Source organism: Sturnus vulgaris, chromosome 22 (genome assembly GCF_052056855.1).
Source record: "Sturnus vulgaris isolate bStuVul1 chromosome 22, bStuVul1.hap1, whole genome shotgun sequence".
NCBI lineage: Eukaryota > Metazoa > Chordata > Aves > Passeriformes > Sturnidae > Sturnus > Sturnus vulgaris.
The window spans coordinates 1819032-1836099 of record NC_142264.1 but is presented as its reverse complement, the minus strand read 5'-3'; the positions used below and the strand labels follow the sequence as shown (position 1 = coordinate 1836099).

Here is a 17068-nt window from a genome sequence, read left to right as displayed (position 1 = left end):
CTAATTTATTGAAAAAAATTAATTTTAATTTTAAAATGGGGTTTTCATTTATGAACCCCGCTCAATCTGTTCTTCACTCCTGAGTCTTCACCCTGACCTTTCCCTTATCTGAAATCCTCTGGGCTGTACACTGTGTTCATTAGTGAAACTTGCAGGAGGGAGCAGCAGGTGTGGGCTGTGGATAAGGACTGCACGCACGCTTGGCTCTCTGCTTATCCAGGTACCCCTGGCAGCTCCTGGCTGTAATTTAATTTAGGGCAGTGCCAGGATTTGGACTTTTTTTAAGAGCTTTTCACAGTTTGTAAGTTTTAATAACAATTTTTACATCAGCTCTGGAAGTAGCAGCCCTTGGCATTGCATGGAGAATGCAGTAATGGTACTTGCACTTATAAAAATGAGCTGGAGAAGTGATGCAGTGCACCCCAGTACTGCCAAGTTTAATCCCTGCTCGTGGAGTCTGGAATGGTGAGAGTCAGGATGGTCCAACCAAGTCCCTGGGGCTGCCCCGGGTTTGGTGCAGAGCTGTGCCTCACTCTGCTCCAAGGGAAACAAAGGGACCATTCCCAGAAAAGGCCATAGAAAAAGAACCTCTCATTTCATCTAAAGGGAAGGTTCCCATGAGAAGGATGTGTTTTATATCCTTCCCTAGAAGATGCTAAAGGTACTAAAACCTCTCTGGCTAAAAAGCAAATAGCAATCGGAAGAAATTAGCTTTATATCCTGGTGCCAGCTATGGATAAAAAAACCACAAACAAACTTTAAAATGCTTAGAGCTTTTCTTCCTGTTTCTTTAAGGGAAGTTCAGCAGCAGCAAAAGAATATTTTCCCAACTTTATTCTGATTATAAATTTTGCATTCTTTGAATATTGCTTTTTAAGAACATCATTTTGTTGAACATCATTCGGCCTCCAAAGTCAGCTCTTCCCTATTAAACTGAAGCCATTATACAGGCCAGTATTGTTAGACAGAGGACAAATCACAGGAAAATGTAGTTTAGATGCTAAAACATCTATTTGTGTTTGTCAGGCTCAAAGTCATTCACCACTGGTACTCCTCTGTAGTTTAGATTGGAATTCAAAACTTGACTCCTGCAAATGCCTTGGCTCAAATTGTGGTTGAATGTTAAGTGGTGTCTCTGAAGCGAGACTAATCACACAGAATGATATTGGATGTTTGCAGGAATGGGACCTCACAAAAAGGTTTAGAAAAATCTGCTGCTAATAACAATGTTCTGTTTTAAATAAAACCTGCAGAAAAGATGAGTGGCATCTCAGTAAAGACAGGTTTCCTGTGGATTGGGATTACATTCCTAGAGGAAAGTCTGATGCTTATCCAGGAGAGCAGAAAAGTGAAGCTAATTATAAGCAGAAAGAGAAATTGGCCAGTCAGATGCACTGTCTGGGTGCTGTGAAAGGGGGCTGGAGGCACAGTGAAATATTCTTTCAGTGTAAACACTATTGAAACAGCGCCCCATTTTTCAGGGGTGCCCCATGACTGCAGCTCAGCTTTGGGGGTCACTGCAGCAGGTGGAGAACCAGCAATCAGTGACAGCCAGTCACACCCATCTACTGTAATGCTAATTGTGCTTCAATATGGGACTGTTCAAACTTTAGAAAACGAGTGCATTTATGACATCAATGGCTATTTGATTTTAACTGTAAATTTGGAGTAGGCCTGGATAATCATAATCCCTTCCCCTGATGACTCCTTGAGGTTATTAGGAAATTGTTTGTTTCCCAATGATAGACAGCGTGGTCATAAAGCACAAAGCACTGGCTTCACAGTCAATAAAAAGTGAGAGATATCTGGGTTTAATAGCTCTGAAAGGTAAACATGGCTGGAGTGTGGAAAGGCTGCTGCCCAGAGGGCTGGAGGCAAAGCTGTGCCCATCCTCCTCTGCCCAGCCAAGGAAACAGCCAGGCCTGGCTGGGACCAGAGGAGAAAACGTGACCCAAGAAAAGGGGACTATAAATAATACAAATAATAACTGGGAATGGAAAACTTCCTCTAATAACCCGTGGAAAAACACTCCACCTGCCCTGACTGGGCACGGTGGCTTTCCTTTACAAATGCCATTTGTTGAGCAGTGAGCAGGGTGGGTGGTGCTGGGATCCGTCAGGAACAGGAGGTGTAAATGTGGAGAAGGGGTGGGGTGGAGGTCACACACAGTGCCCGGGACAATGCCAGCACCGCAGGGGCAGTCACAGCTCTGACTGTGCCGTACACCCCTGAATCACCTACTGCACAGAAGGAACAGCTCTCTGAAGGAAAACAACACCTTGTGCACACCAGGAGTGAGCTGTGAGCTCGCTGGAAGGAAGCTGGATAAACCCTGGCTTGGACAAAATGAGCTGAGACGTCGATGTACAAGTTCTTCTTGGTGGCAGTAAATGCTCCCTGCAGCAGTATTTGAACACTGAGTCAATGGAATGTGGCTCCTTCACTGCCTGGTACTCCCTGGGGACAGGGACAGAGCAGTCCCCAAGGCCCGGGTCTGCAGAGTTTGAGTTTCTTTCTGTATCTCCTGAGCCTCATGGGTCCGGAGAGCGTGGAAAGGGAGGGGGCAAGGAATGGCCTGTGCATTTCAGATCTGTATCCAAACAAGTTTGTGTCTTAGACGCCAGCCCAACCCCAGAGTGATCAATGGGACAGGGGCACAGTGACGCTCCTCATGTCACTTTGGGAAAACATAGTTGGCATTTGCTGAGGTGAGTGTGGAGAATCAATGTGCAGCACGACAGTCCCACGGGCTCCAAGGTCAAACGTTACCTCATCCCCTGATGCCTGGCTCACTTCCCAGTACTGCACAGACCAACCATCTGGAATTTCAGGTTTGGGACAGGGGGAGTTCAACTGGGCAGTTCCCAGCAGACAGAGCTCTTTCTCTGGGTCCTGCTGGTCTCTGCTGTCATGTGGAAGCTGTAGCAGAGCTGTGCTGGGTCCTTATGTCAGCTGGAGCTGCCACAGTTCCCAGCAGAGCCAGTGCAGGCTCGGTGGGTTCAGTGCTTCCTTCCAGAGTGCCCTAATAAAGTGTCTGGATGTGCAACAGAGACTGCTCCAGTGCTGGGCTGCAGAGAGAACCCGAATTCTCCCTCTCCCACTGCCTTGGGTCTGCTCCACTCTCCACCCACTGCAGGTGCGAAGGCTCGTTCCAAAGTTCAGGTTCTGCGTTTTCGTGCCTTGCCAGGAAGATAAAAGGGTTGGTAAAACTGTAACTTGACCTTAGCATTTCGCAGCAGCCACGGAGATAAGCTGCTGAAGGAAATACAGAGAGCAAAACACGGATGGCTCTGGGGAAGGGAACCCCACAAAGCAAGAGCTCCGTGTGAGGATCCCCGAGCAGGACTCGGGGGAGCTTGGCTGGCAGGTGGGAATGGGAATGGCTCTGCACTGCTGACCAGCATCACAGCTCTGCCACACAAAGGATCCCTGTGCTGCTGCTGCTGCAGATTTGAGAAGGAGAAGATTGACTGAAGCTGCCTGTTATTATTTTTGGCTACTCCAGCAATGTATCAAAAACCTGACGCTGGGTTGAATCTGGTGCCCTACTTTATAGAAGCCCTGAAAAGCAGATCAAGGACAGCGAGCTTGTCTCTCTGCATGGCATCTGCCAGCAAAGGGTGAGAAAACTTCAAACCGCTGGTGGGGGGAATGGGGGAGGCAAAAATGAGGCAAAATGTGCTAAATCCAGAGCGCTGTTTGCAGACTAAAAGGGAAAGGGGGCCTGCATGTCCTCCACTAAGGAGGGAAGGTGGGACAGGCAAAGACTGGGGTGTTCTGCTGCCAGAGTGGCTGGTGAGCCATTGTCCCTCGGGCATGCTGGGGACCAGTTTGCTTTGGAAGAAAGAAGGGATCCCACTGGCTTTAGGTCATCGTGCTCCTTGTTAGCCAAGCTCTGTATTGACGCTGCTTCACATTTTCGGGATCTTTTGTCAGTGAGAGGGCCATGGCCACCTCTCTGGCTGAGGAGGAGAGGCACGTAGGGGAGGCTGTGCAGAGAGTTAGTGTTGGAACTGGGCAGAGAACCTGCGAATTTTGACTCGTTTGTCAGTGCCGTGCACGGTGGCGCTGGCTGGAGGGATGGTCCCTCTGGGAATCCGGCTTGTGTGTCCCTGGAGGAGGCGAGACTTGTGCCTGCTGCCTCGGGCAGGAGCTGCCCGTCTCTCACTCTGAGATCTGCTTCCTTCTCCTGTGCTCTGAGAGAACCCCGAGTATATTCCTATCACCTGGGGATGTTTAGCGCTGTTGGCGTTTGCCCCTCCAAAGCTGACCAGCGTTTGCAGCCCAGGTGCCGGCGTTCTCCGCTGATCAGGAGCTGCCTCGCATGAGCTGCAGATATGGACAGTAGCCTTTGAAAAGTGGAAGAGGAAGCAGCCATCAGTAAGAGGCAGGGGACAGTGCCATGCGGTGGTTTTTCATTTACTAGATAGTCCTACTTTGTTCTTGATGAGTAATGGAGGCATTTGAATACGCCAGGATGACAGCAGCAGTCTGGCTCTGGGAACGTGTCGGCGTGGGCTGGCAGAGGATGGTGGCAGTCGGGACAGTGGGACCATGCCGCGCAGCCTTCCCGTCTCCTCTCCGCTGCCTCACAGCTCCTTTGCCGCTCACCTGCAGCCTCGGGCCCCGCGTTCCGTGAGGCCGCCCGGGCCTGAGCCCCGCGGCCCCGGAGCCCCCCGGGGAGCCCGGCCGGGAGCCCCCCGGTGAACTCCGCGCCGATGCGGGCGCGCTCCGTGCGGGGTGCGGACCATGGCTCACGCGGGGGCCGCCGGCTGCTGCTGCAGGCGCTACTCCCTGCTGTGGATCGCGCTGCTGCAAAGGTCAGTGACTCGGCTCTCCGAAACGGGAAAGGAATGCGGTGCGCGGCCGAGGGCAGGGACAGGCGGGCGGGCGGCGCCGGCCCTCCCCTCCCGGTGCCGGGCCGGGGGACGCGGCGGGGACAGAGGTGTCCGGGGCAGCCGCCGCACCACTCGGGCTCCCGGAGAGCTGCGCTTTACCCCGGTTAATCGCAACAGAATGAGGGCGACGGGCAGGAGAGGCGGGATGAGACGAAGGGTGAGCGGCTCGGGGACCGCGGGGCACGGGGCGCTGCTGGGCGGTGGCGGCGGGAGCTGAGGTGGGGGGGACCCCCGGCCGCGGCGGAGAGAGAAATACACCGGGCGCCCCCCGAGCCGAGCCCGCGCTCCGGGGGCGGCGGGCCCGGGGCGCTCTGCCCAGCTACAGCGCAGCCAATGGGCCGCGGCGGGGCGGAGCGGCGGCGGGGCCGGCCCGGGGCGGGGGCCGGGGGCGGCAGGGCCGGGGGTCCCCGCCCGCGGCGGCGGCAGCGGGAGCGCGGCATGGCCCAGCCCGAGCGGGGCGGCGGAGCGGCGGCGGTGGCGGCGCGGCGGGGGCCGGGCCCTGCGGGTGAGTGCGGGGCTGCGCGGCCGTGCCCGGGCTGAGCGGGCAGCGCCAACTCCGCGCCCCGACCGGCGGGTCCCGCACAGCGCCCGGTGCGGAGCGGAGGGGCCGGGGCCGGGCGGGCCGGGGGCGGCGGGCGCGCAGCGGGGCCGGGGTGTGGAGGCCGCCGCGCTGGAGGGACCGGCGCTGACAGCCGCGCCCGGCCCGGCCCGGGGATGCGCGGCCGCGCTCCGTGCCTCGTTCCGTGCGTTCGCGGTTTGTTTTCATCCTGGGCGGCGTTTCATCATCCCTGGCCGGGCTCGGCAGCCGCGCTGTGGAGATGGGCCTTGCGGCTCCATTTCCGTGTGGTTGGTCCAGGAGGACACATCCTGCCTCGCCTTTGCCGCCTTATCCAGATTCCGCCTCCAGATTGATGTTATGCAAAATTTAGGTGATAAAAATCAAACCCCTTATTCCCCCGTGGAAGGTGGTGATTCTGGGATGCAGCTGGGAGCACCCCAGCCGTTCTCCCGTGAGTGCTGGCAGGGTGCCGGGGGCTCCGGCTCGGTCCCTGCGTCCCGGTTTTGCTTCTGCTGCCATGGACGTGCCCCAGGTGTTTGTTGAGGCCCTACGGTCCCTGCTCGCTCCAGAGGCCGCTGCTTTGGGAATGACTTGTTCCTAGGGCTGTGCTGTGGTTCGGGCTCCAGATTGGAGTGGTGAATCTGTCATTGCTATTTGCATCAGTTGTCCCCAGATCTGGCACTATTTAGGCTGATGTGATAAAAAAGTTTTTTAATGCAATTGTTAATTTCTGTTGAAAGTGTCATGTTGATGCCATTCTGCTTATGGGAAAGAGGCTCTTTGAAAACATTTTTGATGACTGAAATTCAGGTGTATTTCTGTTCACCTTTTGCGTCCTGCTCCTGATGCCCTTTCCTTGCTTTTGCAGTTCCTTTCCTCTTGCACTGACAAATGCCTTCGGTGTCCTTGCTGGTTGTCCTGTGCTGGGCTTGCAGGCTGCCCCTGACAAACTTTGCAGTGGCACGTTGTTAAACAAACACCCATGCTCAGGTGAATGTCACAGGTTAAAATCATCCTTCAGGTTTGCTCTGGCAAAAACAACGTTTGGAATCTGGTATGAGCTGACAGAGTCCTTGTGAGTGTAATTAATCCTGTTGCCAGTTGAAACTGAGAACAGTCTGAAAACAAGGGCAGGCATTAATAAGTTTAATTACACGTCCTTTGTGTTGCTCGGGGAAGGTGTTGCGTTAGTGAGGGCAACCTGTAACGCCAGGTTCCCATCGTGAGTGTGCTGAGCAGCGTTTCCCAGGCAGAGATCAGCAGCTGGAGTTCAGGCAACGGCAGGAGAAAGTTCAGGGCAGCAGAACATAGAGAGGGGTGTGCTGCTGCATGCTGAGCCTTCATCCCCACCTACTCTTCTACAGGGAAAAAAAAAACATTCTTCATCTTCTGGAAGCCTGCGAGTTCTCTTGTGTGCTGTTGGCGGTGGTTATTCCCACAACATCGCTTTCATTTTTATTTGTTACATTGAAGCAGGATGAGGCACAGGGGAGGAAGGGATGAGAACTCCCAGCAGTGGTGGCGGGGTCAGCGGGAAGTCGGGCCCGGCGGGGCTGAGCCCAGGGCAGGGAGAGCCGCTGTGCAGGAAGCGAATCTCAGCAGTGCCGGCTCCGCAGAGCGCGGCCCGGGGTGAAGCAGCAGCAGCGAGGCTCGGGGGGGACAGTGGCACAGGGCAGAGCTCCCGGTGGAGCTGGCAGAGGATGGTGGGTGATTCACTCCCATCTGCGACTGCTAAAATCCTTCTCCCATCTGATGTTGCAAATCAATTTACTGGAGTTGTGCACTTTGTTCTCAGTCACAACAAACCCCTAATCCCCGGGCTGGAGACAGATTTAGATTCTGTCGGTGCTGCCTGTGGATCTGCCGGGCTGTTGGGCAGGGAGGACCCCCTGCAGCAGGGAGGGGGTCAGGGCTGCCCTAAAGAACCTGAGCCCAGCTGGGCACAGAAAAGAACTGTCAGCCTCAAAAAGCTGCACACAGGGAATCTTTCCTGGCCAGGAGACGTGTTACAGAGTTAAACCTGTAATTTGGGAGATCAAATCCTTCTGACACTGGGGAAGCATGCACACTGCCAGCTCTGCAGCTGGTGTCAATGGGACTTTTCCAGCTTAGAGCCTGGACTTCCTTCAGAATTCCCCAACCTGCTCATGTTCTCGGTGCAGAACAGTAGGAGATTTAAGAAATGCTCTTCATTTTTCCCCTCTGTGTTTCAGTGTTAGGTTTTGTGTCTGCTCCATCCCTCTGCAGCCACCCACCAGGTTCTCTGTTTGTTTCTGTCTCTCAAAAATAATCAGGAGCATTTTCATCATAAAACCACAGGAGCAGCAGCCGGGTGGTTTCAGGCAGGTGAGGCTCTGAATTGAGAACTGACAGAGTTGCCTCTTTGCAGCACTGTTTGCTGCCTCCATTGCTCAAAACCCAGCCCTGGAGTTGGGTGGGGAAAGGATGGATTGCCTCTCCATGCTTGTTTTTGCAAGTCTTCCCTGCAGTCCACGTGCTCCTGGTTGGATTTGGTGATACTCAAGTGGTTGTGGAGGGCACAGGCCGAGGGGATACATCCCTTCACATGGTAATGTTTTATGACTTTTATTATTTAGCACAACAATCCTCTCTGATTGCTCTCGGGCAGCAGAGCTCTTTCTTTAATAACCAGAGACTGGCTGCTGCTCCGCAGGACTCGCCAGGTCAGTGCCAGTAGCAGTAATGTTATTTCTCTTTAGAACTAATGTGGTCTTTTATGAGATTTTTTTCCTCCCCCCTTCATTTCAACTGAACTTTAGGCAAGTAAAAAAGGGATTAAAAAAAGGCCCTTGGCAAAAAGAACTGAATGTGCTGTTTGGAAAGAGGACTCCTGCTGTGAGATGGCTCTGGGCAGCTGGCCGTTCCCAGTATTAAAACAAAGGTGTAAGATTGGAATTAGATCAGCTGACACAAACCAGGACAGGACCTGGAATATACAGCGAGTTATTGGAGCACGAGATGGGCTGGCCCCACAGGCAGCATCTTCACAGTGATGGTGGGGGGATGAACGGGAACAAAGTACCTCTGTCGTGTTGGAAGTGTGTGTTCAGTGTCAGCACATGGTGTCCAGGTGCGTTTGGCTGTTTGGGATGGCTGATGGTCAGCACAGGTCTGCAGGGACTCCGGTGTCCCTGTCACTGTGGATGCTCTCAGGCTCAGGAAAGCAGCTTGGGGCCTTTCTCTTACTGCTGGTACGAGGGGAGGGCTGTGAGAGCAGCAACAGGGACTGGCAAATGTTTTGCAGTAAATGGGCTCCTGCTACAATGCCATGTCACCAAGGGACACGAGTGCTCTCTGCCCTGCAACAGGGATTACAGTGAAAGGACTGTGTGCCCTTTGAAGGCAGGGGGCTGGAACAGAGATGAGACAGAGCCCTGGGAGGGGGCTCTGCTCCTCCTGCCCTGCCAGGGCTGCTCTGGCAGAGAGATCCTCATCCCTGCTGCTGAGATTTCCAACAGCTCTAATTAATGACATCTCCCCACTTAGCTCTTGATACACAGATGCTGGGTTTTTAGGGCTGGTTTGAGACCTGCAGCGCTCCCCCTGCTCAGAGCAGCATCTGGTGAGAAACGTGTCTGCTGCTGACCCGGGCCAGACCCGAGCAGGACTGAGAGACATCGTGGGAGCAGGTCCTGCTGAGGCAGGGACCTGATAAATAACCTCCCTAAAAAGTCCTGTTCGTTTTAGGATTCCCAGAGGCATTCAGCAGAGCGTGGAGGGATATAAACACACATTTACTGAGTCTGGTGAGAGCGTAATATGCCCTGAGAAACTCCCCCTTGGTAATCCTTCAAACTGCACATCTGCACTCCCACCCGTGGCCATCCAGCTGCAGTAGTTTTAGATGAAAAATAGACTTGTTTTAATTTTTACGAAAATTCTTATGCCAGCATGAGGCAATGCAACTCAGTCATGTACTGAGTTGTGAGTTTATTTTATCAGTATTTATTTTTGTCTACAAGAATGCAAGTCTCAGCTTGGTTATTTACCTTTTCTAATTTCCTCTGTAAAATATGAAAATAAGATTAACCAGAAATGCCTTGATTCTGGGCTTATCTGGGCTGGATAAGAAGTCTGTACTGTCAGTTCTTGAGTTGCTGGATATTAGTTCTGCACTCAGCATCCAGAGGTAACTTGATCTGTCTGCCTGTATTAGAGTTAATTTACAGTATCATTCAGAGGAAAATAGGGACCCTTTTCTCTGAAAAGAGTGTAAAATTGCCACAAAGTACTGGGAAATGACTGTGCTGGGTTCCTAAAGATCAATTTACTCTCCTAGAGATGTGGGGTGAGTGGGCAGCTGAGAGAGTGGCTAATGGAGAGCCTTTGCTGGGAACCTGGGGCTTCTGATCCAGCACAGGCCTGTGCCAGTCCCAGCAGGGCTCTCAGGGCTGCAGGTTGTCCCCTCAGAAGCCCTGTGCTGGTGCCTGTCCTGCAGATGTTTTACTGGTGTCACCACAGCTGGCCCTGGCAGGGAGATGGCCCAGAGCCCTCGGGCAGGTGTCCCCAGGCTCGGTGGCCCTGGCACTCAGAGCTGTCCATGGAGCAGCTCGGGCAGGGAACAGCCACAGGCAGTTCTGTTATCACCTGGGGCTTCATGCATGGCCTGAATCTTAATGGCAGATCTAGAGAAGCACCTGTTTATGTGCTGCTGCTGCTGTTTATCTGAGAATCTCCTTGGGCTGTTTTTTGGTTCCAGCCTGGAGTGTGATTTACTGGAAGCGATGAATTTTGCATGCACTGTTGACATTTCTCTCTGTTTTGGTCAGCTTCATTCTGGAGAACAACAAAACCCAACGCACACATCAGAGCAAGCTGGGAGTATACTGGGAGCATTGTTGTTTGCCTCATGAAAGACCATGCTGAGAATATCACAAACTGCCCTTATTGCTGTCCTTCCATGCCTTTGGAGAAGGCATCACACTCCCTTTGTAGACAGGGACACTTGGGCTCTTTGGGGGCCCCCAAAGTGCTTGCCAGAGGTTTTAAAGGTCAGAGTTACTGGGATCAGAGCTCTGGTGTGGGAACATCTGACATGGTGCAGGCTATAGAGAAGGCAGCTGCTCCCTTTGCTTTCAAGTTATTTTTTCCCTTGCCACTTTATAGGTTTGCTGTGTTTTCCCTGGGAATACTTAACTATCTTACTTTTTTTTTTTCCCCCTTGAGCTCTCTGGTTTTGCTTTAAGAGTTACAACACCATTGATTGTATTGGCTGTCTCAAAAATGGTGCTCTGCTCACTGTCTGTGGGCTCCCTGCTGCTAAATGCTGCCAGTGGGACTCCAGAGCATTTAGATCAATCAATAGGGCTATCACAGCCTTATTTTCCACACTGTCCCCATCCCAGAGATGTGTGTGACAATCAGAGAGAGCACATGAGCCCAAAGGTTGTTGGTGACAGAGCCAGACGTGGCTGTTTTGGTGAGGTTCTGTCAGCACCAGGTGCTGCAGATCTGGTGGTGCTGCTGAGACAGCAGTGGGTGCTGGGCCCCAATGCACCCCCACTGCTACACAGCACACGGGGAAGTCTCGTTTAGGAGCACATCACACCTGGGAAGTCTCATTTAGGAACACCCCACACCTGGGAAGTCTGGTTCAGGAACACCCCACACCTGGGAAGTCTCATTTAGGAACACCCCACACCTGGGAAGTCTCCCTCAGCAGGTGTGGTGCCCATTTAGAGTTTGATTCAGTTGTTCAGAGACTCCACAGTGTGCAAACCTCTAAAGAATTGACTCCTGACTGCCTCGGAGTTTGGAAAAATTGCTCTGCTGCTCATACTGACTGGAACCTTTAGAGTAGAAATTACAAATGGGACAGTGTAGCAGGCCCTGTTCTTCAGGGCCCTTGGTTATTTCATGATAAAACATTCCCGGGAATACTGTGCAGTTGTTGCTAACAGATGTTGCTAACAGATTTCTCTGGGAAGGAGAACATCCACTGACACCGTCACGTTTTTCCTCCAGATCCCATCTAATGCCGAGGCTGAAAGAATCGCGCTCCCACGAGTCCCTGCTCAGTCCCAGTAGTGCTGTTGAGGCTCTGGATCTCAGCATGGAGGAGGAAGTGGTCATCAAGCCAGTCCACAGTAGCATCCTGGGACAAGACTACTGCTTTGAGGTAAGGAGCTGTGCTGGGGCCGCCTGGGGAGCCAGGTGTGGGCTGGCATCTGGGGTCTGGCTGTTACCAAACATTGCTGCTCACAATTGCTACACAGAGACCATTTCAGAGGCAGAAAATTGCTCCCATCTTTCCAAGGAGGATCATATCCACACAATCAGAGCAATGAGCTCCTTGTAAGGGCTGTCACAGCAGAGCTGCTGGCACAGGTGCTGCACTGCTTAGGGCTGTGTATCAGCAGAGCATAAATTTGTTTATGTTCCTACAGTTTATGTTCATACAGATATTGGGAAGTGCTAATCCCCACTCAGTGTTCCCAAAGACATTACTTGTGGTCACAGAGCCAACCTGCTGCTGTCAGTGGGAGTGTGGAGGACTTTGTCTAGAAAACTGAAGCTTCCCTTGTTTGGGTAAATAGAAAAATCTGTGAGTATTTCAGATTACTTTGACATCTGTTATGGCATGTGGTAAGGTCTGTGCTAGCAGGAGGGAGTAGGACACGTACAAGCCAGGCTGTAGCTGGATAATTCAGTACAGGATATCTTGGGAATCATTTGTCCTGAATTGTGGATGGCAAAGTATTATTGCTTATGGCAGTGGCTGGGTACAGAACTGGGAAATGGTTTTCTTACAGTAGTAAAGTGGAGGATATTTGTGTTTCTGTGAAGAGCATGTAACACCTGTTTGTGCTTGGACACAGAGGCAGATAAATGGTGTAGCTGTGCTTGGATTGTGCTGTAGGGGTGATGGGGCTGCAGGCTGTCCTTGGATGGGCAGTACTGAATGAGAACACATGTCAGTGCTCAAGAGGAGTCAGACTGGAAAGATAAAGACATTTTTCTTTACTGAAAACAGCACATTTTGAAATAAGTGAGTTAAAAGATCTATTTCTTAAAATATAAGTGGGTAACATGAAAACAGTCTTACAAAAAAATAGCCTCAAACATAAACTCTATAGTTGGCTGAGATATAAATTTTGCAGTGCTGTTCATTCTTTGTGGAATTGAGCAAGTGCAATGGGTCAGGAGGGGAACAGTTTTGTAAATTATATGTCCTCTATTGCATTCCACTCAAGAAAGATAAAATGAAGCTAGATGGAAAAGAGATGTGACATCCATAATATAAGAGTTGTTTACCAATTCTGTTCAGCCCACAAGAGGAGAGGAAGGGATCTGAACAGAACTTGTAGAAAGTTGAGTGAGAGGGAAATTACCCAAGTCATGCACTTGGAAGGAGGAAGAAAATCTTGGGGTTAAGTGAGTTGGATAAAGAGAAGTCACACTGTAAAAAAAGAACGTGTTAATTGCTGTTCTGCAAACCCTGCAGAGGAGAGGAAGAATGCCAGGAAACAACAGGGACATTGATTTGTCACTGGTGGCTGCTCACCAACAATCCTCCAGCGGGAGGGACCGAGGTGAGAGCTAAATGGCATTTTGTGTCAGTGCCTCGGTCTCGTGTCCCCTGGGAGCCTCTTCCAAGCTGGGAGTGAGCTCAGCACTGGAATGAGTTTGCAGATCTCCTGAGATCCCTGCAGTGACTGCAGTCCACAATTGTGTCCTGACGGACACAGGGGAGCTCGGGGGATGTCCTGGGAAAGAACTGAGAAGTGAGAAGGTGACAGGGATGGGGGCAGCTGAGCTGTGTCCTGTGCGGGGGATGGGGAAGGTGCTGCAGGTGGTGCTGGTGCCTCATCCCTGCCTGTTGAGCTGCTGTGGCCCTGCTCCCTCGGGACACGTGCTGGGGACAGGCAGAGCTGCTGCTGGGCACTGCCAGCCCTGCTCAGATTTCACCTTCTGCCAGCACCGGGGTGGCCGGGCAGGGACAGCGACAGGGACAGTGCCTCGGGAGCTGTTCCCATGCCCAGCTGGACCGGGGCCATCGGAGCTCACCTGACACAGCTCCTCCCCCGGAGCAGCCTCGGGGAACAGACCAGGAAGATCTGACACGGCTGCAGATGGAGCAGAGCGGGCTGGGAGAGGAACTGGCAGCACACCCAGACGGAGACAAAAGCGAGAGGTGCCAAAGCCATCTGCAGTGGAAAACAACCAAGTGGCTCGTTGGGAGGCAGCTGGTGGATGAAGGTGCAGGGAATTGTTCTTCCCTTCTCTCTCCACCACCCTGCATTAAGACGTGCTCGTGCTCAGCCCTGCTCCCCTCTGCTCTGCCAGGCAGCACAGTCAGCTCCAAGGCAGGGCTTTTCCACAGCCTGCTCTTGGCTTTTTCTGCTTACTTAGTTTTGTGAAACTTGCTTTTTTTCTCACTCGCTGAGTACTTGGCAGTCGGTATTTACTTGTTTCCTTCATTGATTTTTTTTTTTTTTTTTTAATTACTCAGCATCATCTTCTTTCTCCTTGCAAGACTCCTCAGTCAGCAAATCATCCCGTGCCACTGCACGTGCTGTGTGTGCTAAATACACAGTGGGCATCTCAGGCAGTGCCAGAGGCTCAGAGCCTATTCCTGGCCCTGATTTTTGGGGGGTCCTGAGCCAGGCAGGGCCATTAGGGCTGAGGGGCTCTCTTAGGTCTTTGCACACCAAAGCCTTGTCCCCTTGCCCAGTTGTGCCTGAGCTGTCCCAGGACACAGCTGAGGGAAACACAAACTGTTGTTGCTCCAGTACAGCTGAGCCTGTTGCCTCATCCTGGCCTTGCCTCAGCAAGGGAGAATTTAGAGGAGCTAAATTTAGCAGCACTGAATTTGATCCAGCTGTACAAACGTTGGCCCTTGGGATGCTGCAGCTGAGCCCTGGGAAATGCTCTGGGCACGAGTGAAACACCTTCAGTAGCTCAGTTATCATCCCCTGCATGTCCCTTCCAGTGAAGCCACCCTGTACCTTAGGACTGTCTTAAAAAGGATGAGATTTTATCTGAACAGATCACCCATCCAAGGACTGGGGATAATGAATAGGAAAAGTAACATTTCAGAAATTAATGAGTTTTATTAATTGAGTTTATCCTGTACATTAACAGTATTCCAACATATCCAAAATCTTGATGAGACCAGAATACTGTCTTTATAAAGATAATTAATATGTCATAAAGATCATTAATGCCATATGATATTTAAGTCAGAACTCAAAGCTGGGATCTGATTGCAGATCTGGGGAAAATTACATTTTTGGTCACACGTGGTCAATGTGATCTTCAGCTCCCATCAGACCAAGACACATTTCATATCTGACACACTATTTTCCCCTTCTCTTCAGTATGACAGTTACAAGTTTTTAGGTTTTGAAATATTAATTTATAATTGATTTAAAATAGAATAATGAATTTGGCCACGATAATTCATGTGTTTACCTAAATGTGGCAAGAAAATACAGTGACAATCCTGTGTGCCTGCAGAACTCCGTGTGGGAAGGCTCAGGGATGGAGGTTAACAGGAGCATTGGCAGCAGAGCAGAGGAGATGAGGCAGGGGGAGTTTGTCAGGGGAGATTTTGAAGAAGCTGGAAATACTCTGGAGCGTGAAAGGAGCTGGAAAGATCCCACTGCTGTGCCTGCTAGTATGGAGTCTGTTCTTGGAGCTACAGGAGAGCTTGTGCTCAGCAGAATGTATTTTACAGGCAGAGTATCAAAGCATGCAAGGACTGGGAGAGTGTCTGTCTGAAGGGGAAAACCTCTGGAATATCAAGAGTTGGAAGATTCTTTGCGTTTTTATGTAAAGACAGAACAGGCCTCATTCTGCCCTGCTCTGTGTTCAAAGGAAGGGATGTGTTCAATTTATCGTTGAGGTTTGCTAATGACAAATCTTAGTGAGTGCCAGCTCTGCTGTAAGAACAGGTTGGGCTTCTGGGAGATACATGAAATTAAAGGAGATTGTGTCTCCCAGAAGCTGATAACCCAGTGCACAGTGTGTAAACACAAACACTGGGAGATGATAAAGCACTCACAAATAACTCTGCAGGTTGAGACTGGCGGAAATGAAGCTCAGAGGGGAGTTATTTAAAGCACCAGCCAGGTCCATTCAGCCTCCCAGCAGAGCTGAGCATGGTGAATATTGCTGGGCAAAAGCAAATGCAAAGGGCAGGGAGCTGGAGCCCCGTTGCTGATGGTCAGGACCAGCACGTGTGGAGGAGATGGCAGCTTGGGGAGTATCTGTGTGTGCTGGGACCTCTTGGCTTTGATGCCAAGGAAGTTTGGCATGGGGGCATAGGAAGGAAATTTGGTGCCTGTCATTCTGTGCTGCCAGACAGTGGTGCTTCCATGGGCTCAGCAGGATTGAGTTTCCTTGGATAGCAGGAATGTGATGAGCCATAAGGGGCGCTTGCACCTCAGGAAATGTCACTGCTATGAGTGTGCTTCTTAAACCCTGACTGTGAACACCCAATGGCCAGAGAAAGTCACACAAATGCTACAGAAAATCCCTTGGGATCAACCTGGAAGCGTGAGAGGAGGGCTCAGCAGCACTTGCAGCCATGTCCAGGTTGGGAAGCCCCCCTGGTTCTCCCCAGCTGGGGATGGGTGAGAAGCTGTGAGCTCAGAGTGCCCTGGCTGGGCCATGAGCTGGTACGAGCTGTACCGTGGCCAGGAGGGGGGTGCCCAGACCTGTCCCCATGATCTTCACAGCAAGGACTGCAGCAGCCACAGGACATGAAGGGGGAAGGTGGGAAAGAAGCCTTTTTGAGCCCAATGCTCTGCTGGAAACAAGGAATGGGTTGTTACTGTCACAGGCTTTGGGCTGAGCCTGGAGGAATGCCAAGTAACCACTCGGAGTTCCAATTTATCTTTAGTTCATCTAAGGATTTGCACTCTCTCAGTTGTGGAACTTGGTGGTTTAAAACATCACATGCATGGAGCCCATTATCTAGTATTTTCTGGTGTGGAAGAGGAGAAGTAATTGGAATTTGCTTCTATGATTATTTCTGTGACATCCAGGGTTGTCCTGTTTTTCCACCAGCCTTAGGGGCTGTTGCTTCATGCTTGGGTAAAGCTGTTTACTTAAAAAAAAAAAAAATAAAATCCACTAGCATCTTCCCTAAGCCCCCCTCTCCCCCAGCCACACTCTGCAGTGTGCTGGTCAAGATATAATCCTGTTCCTTTCCCTGTAGGTGACGACTTCATCAGGAAGTAAATGCTTCTCGTGTCGCTCGGCAGCAGAGCGAGATAAATGGATGGAGAACCTGCGGCGTGCCGTGCACCCCAACAAGGTAGGGGCTGTGAGGAATTGCCTCTGCTCTACTTCAGTTCCTTGTTATTACATTTTATAGCCCAGTGCATGGGAGCAGCAGGGGAAGCATTGTCATTGGAGTGAGTAAGTGGAACTCCGGGTCAGCCTTTTTCCATATTGCTTTCTTCCACAATTATATTTACAGAGAAGCTCCAATTATTCCTTCCCCTCTCTTCTCAGCACATGCTGCTTCAGCTTTTGCTAAGAATTGATCAGACCTGAAGAATCCTCAGTGTTGCTGTCACTGATGGTACTTGCCACTTCCCTAGGAGTTTCACCTCCCCAAAGCCGTGGGACAGATGTCAGG

General features: G+C 51.4%; 1 protein-coding gene across 8 annotated transcripts in view; it reads left to right on the top strand.

Moving 5' to 3' along the window:
• Positions 1–17068, top strand: part of DAB2IP (DAB2 interacting protein) — a 157006-nt gene that overhangs the window by 107032 nt on the left and 32906 nt on the right. For 6 of the 8 annotated variants that reach the window (XM_088177547.1, XM_088177550.1, XM_088177548.1 and 3 more), the window contains exons 4-5: positions 11443–11596; positions 16643–16741. In XM_088177547.1, coding sequence (XP_088033673.1) covers positions 11443–11596; positions 16643–16741 — 253 coding nt within the window. Of the gene's footprint in view, positions 1–4966; positions 5056–5353; positions 5404–11442; positions 11597–16642; positions 16742–17068 lie in introns of those variants that run through there. The other 2 variants (XM_088177553.1, XM_088177552.1) reach the window with 2 other exon arrangements.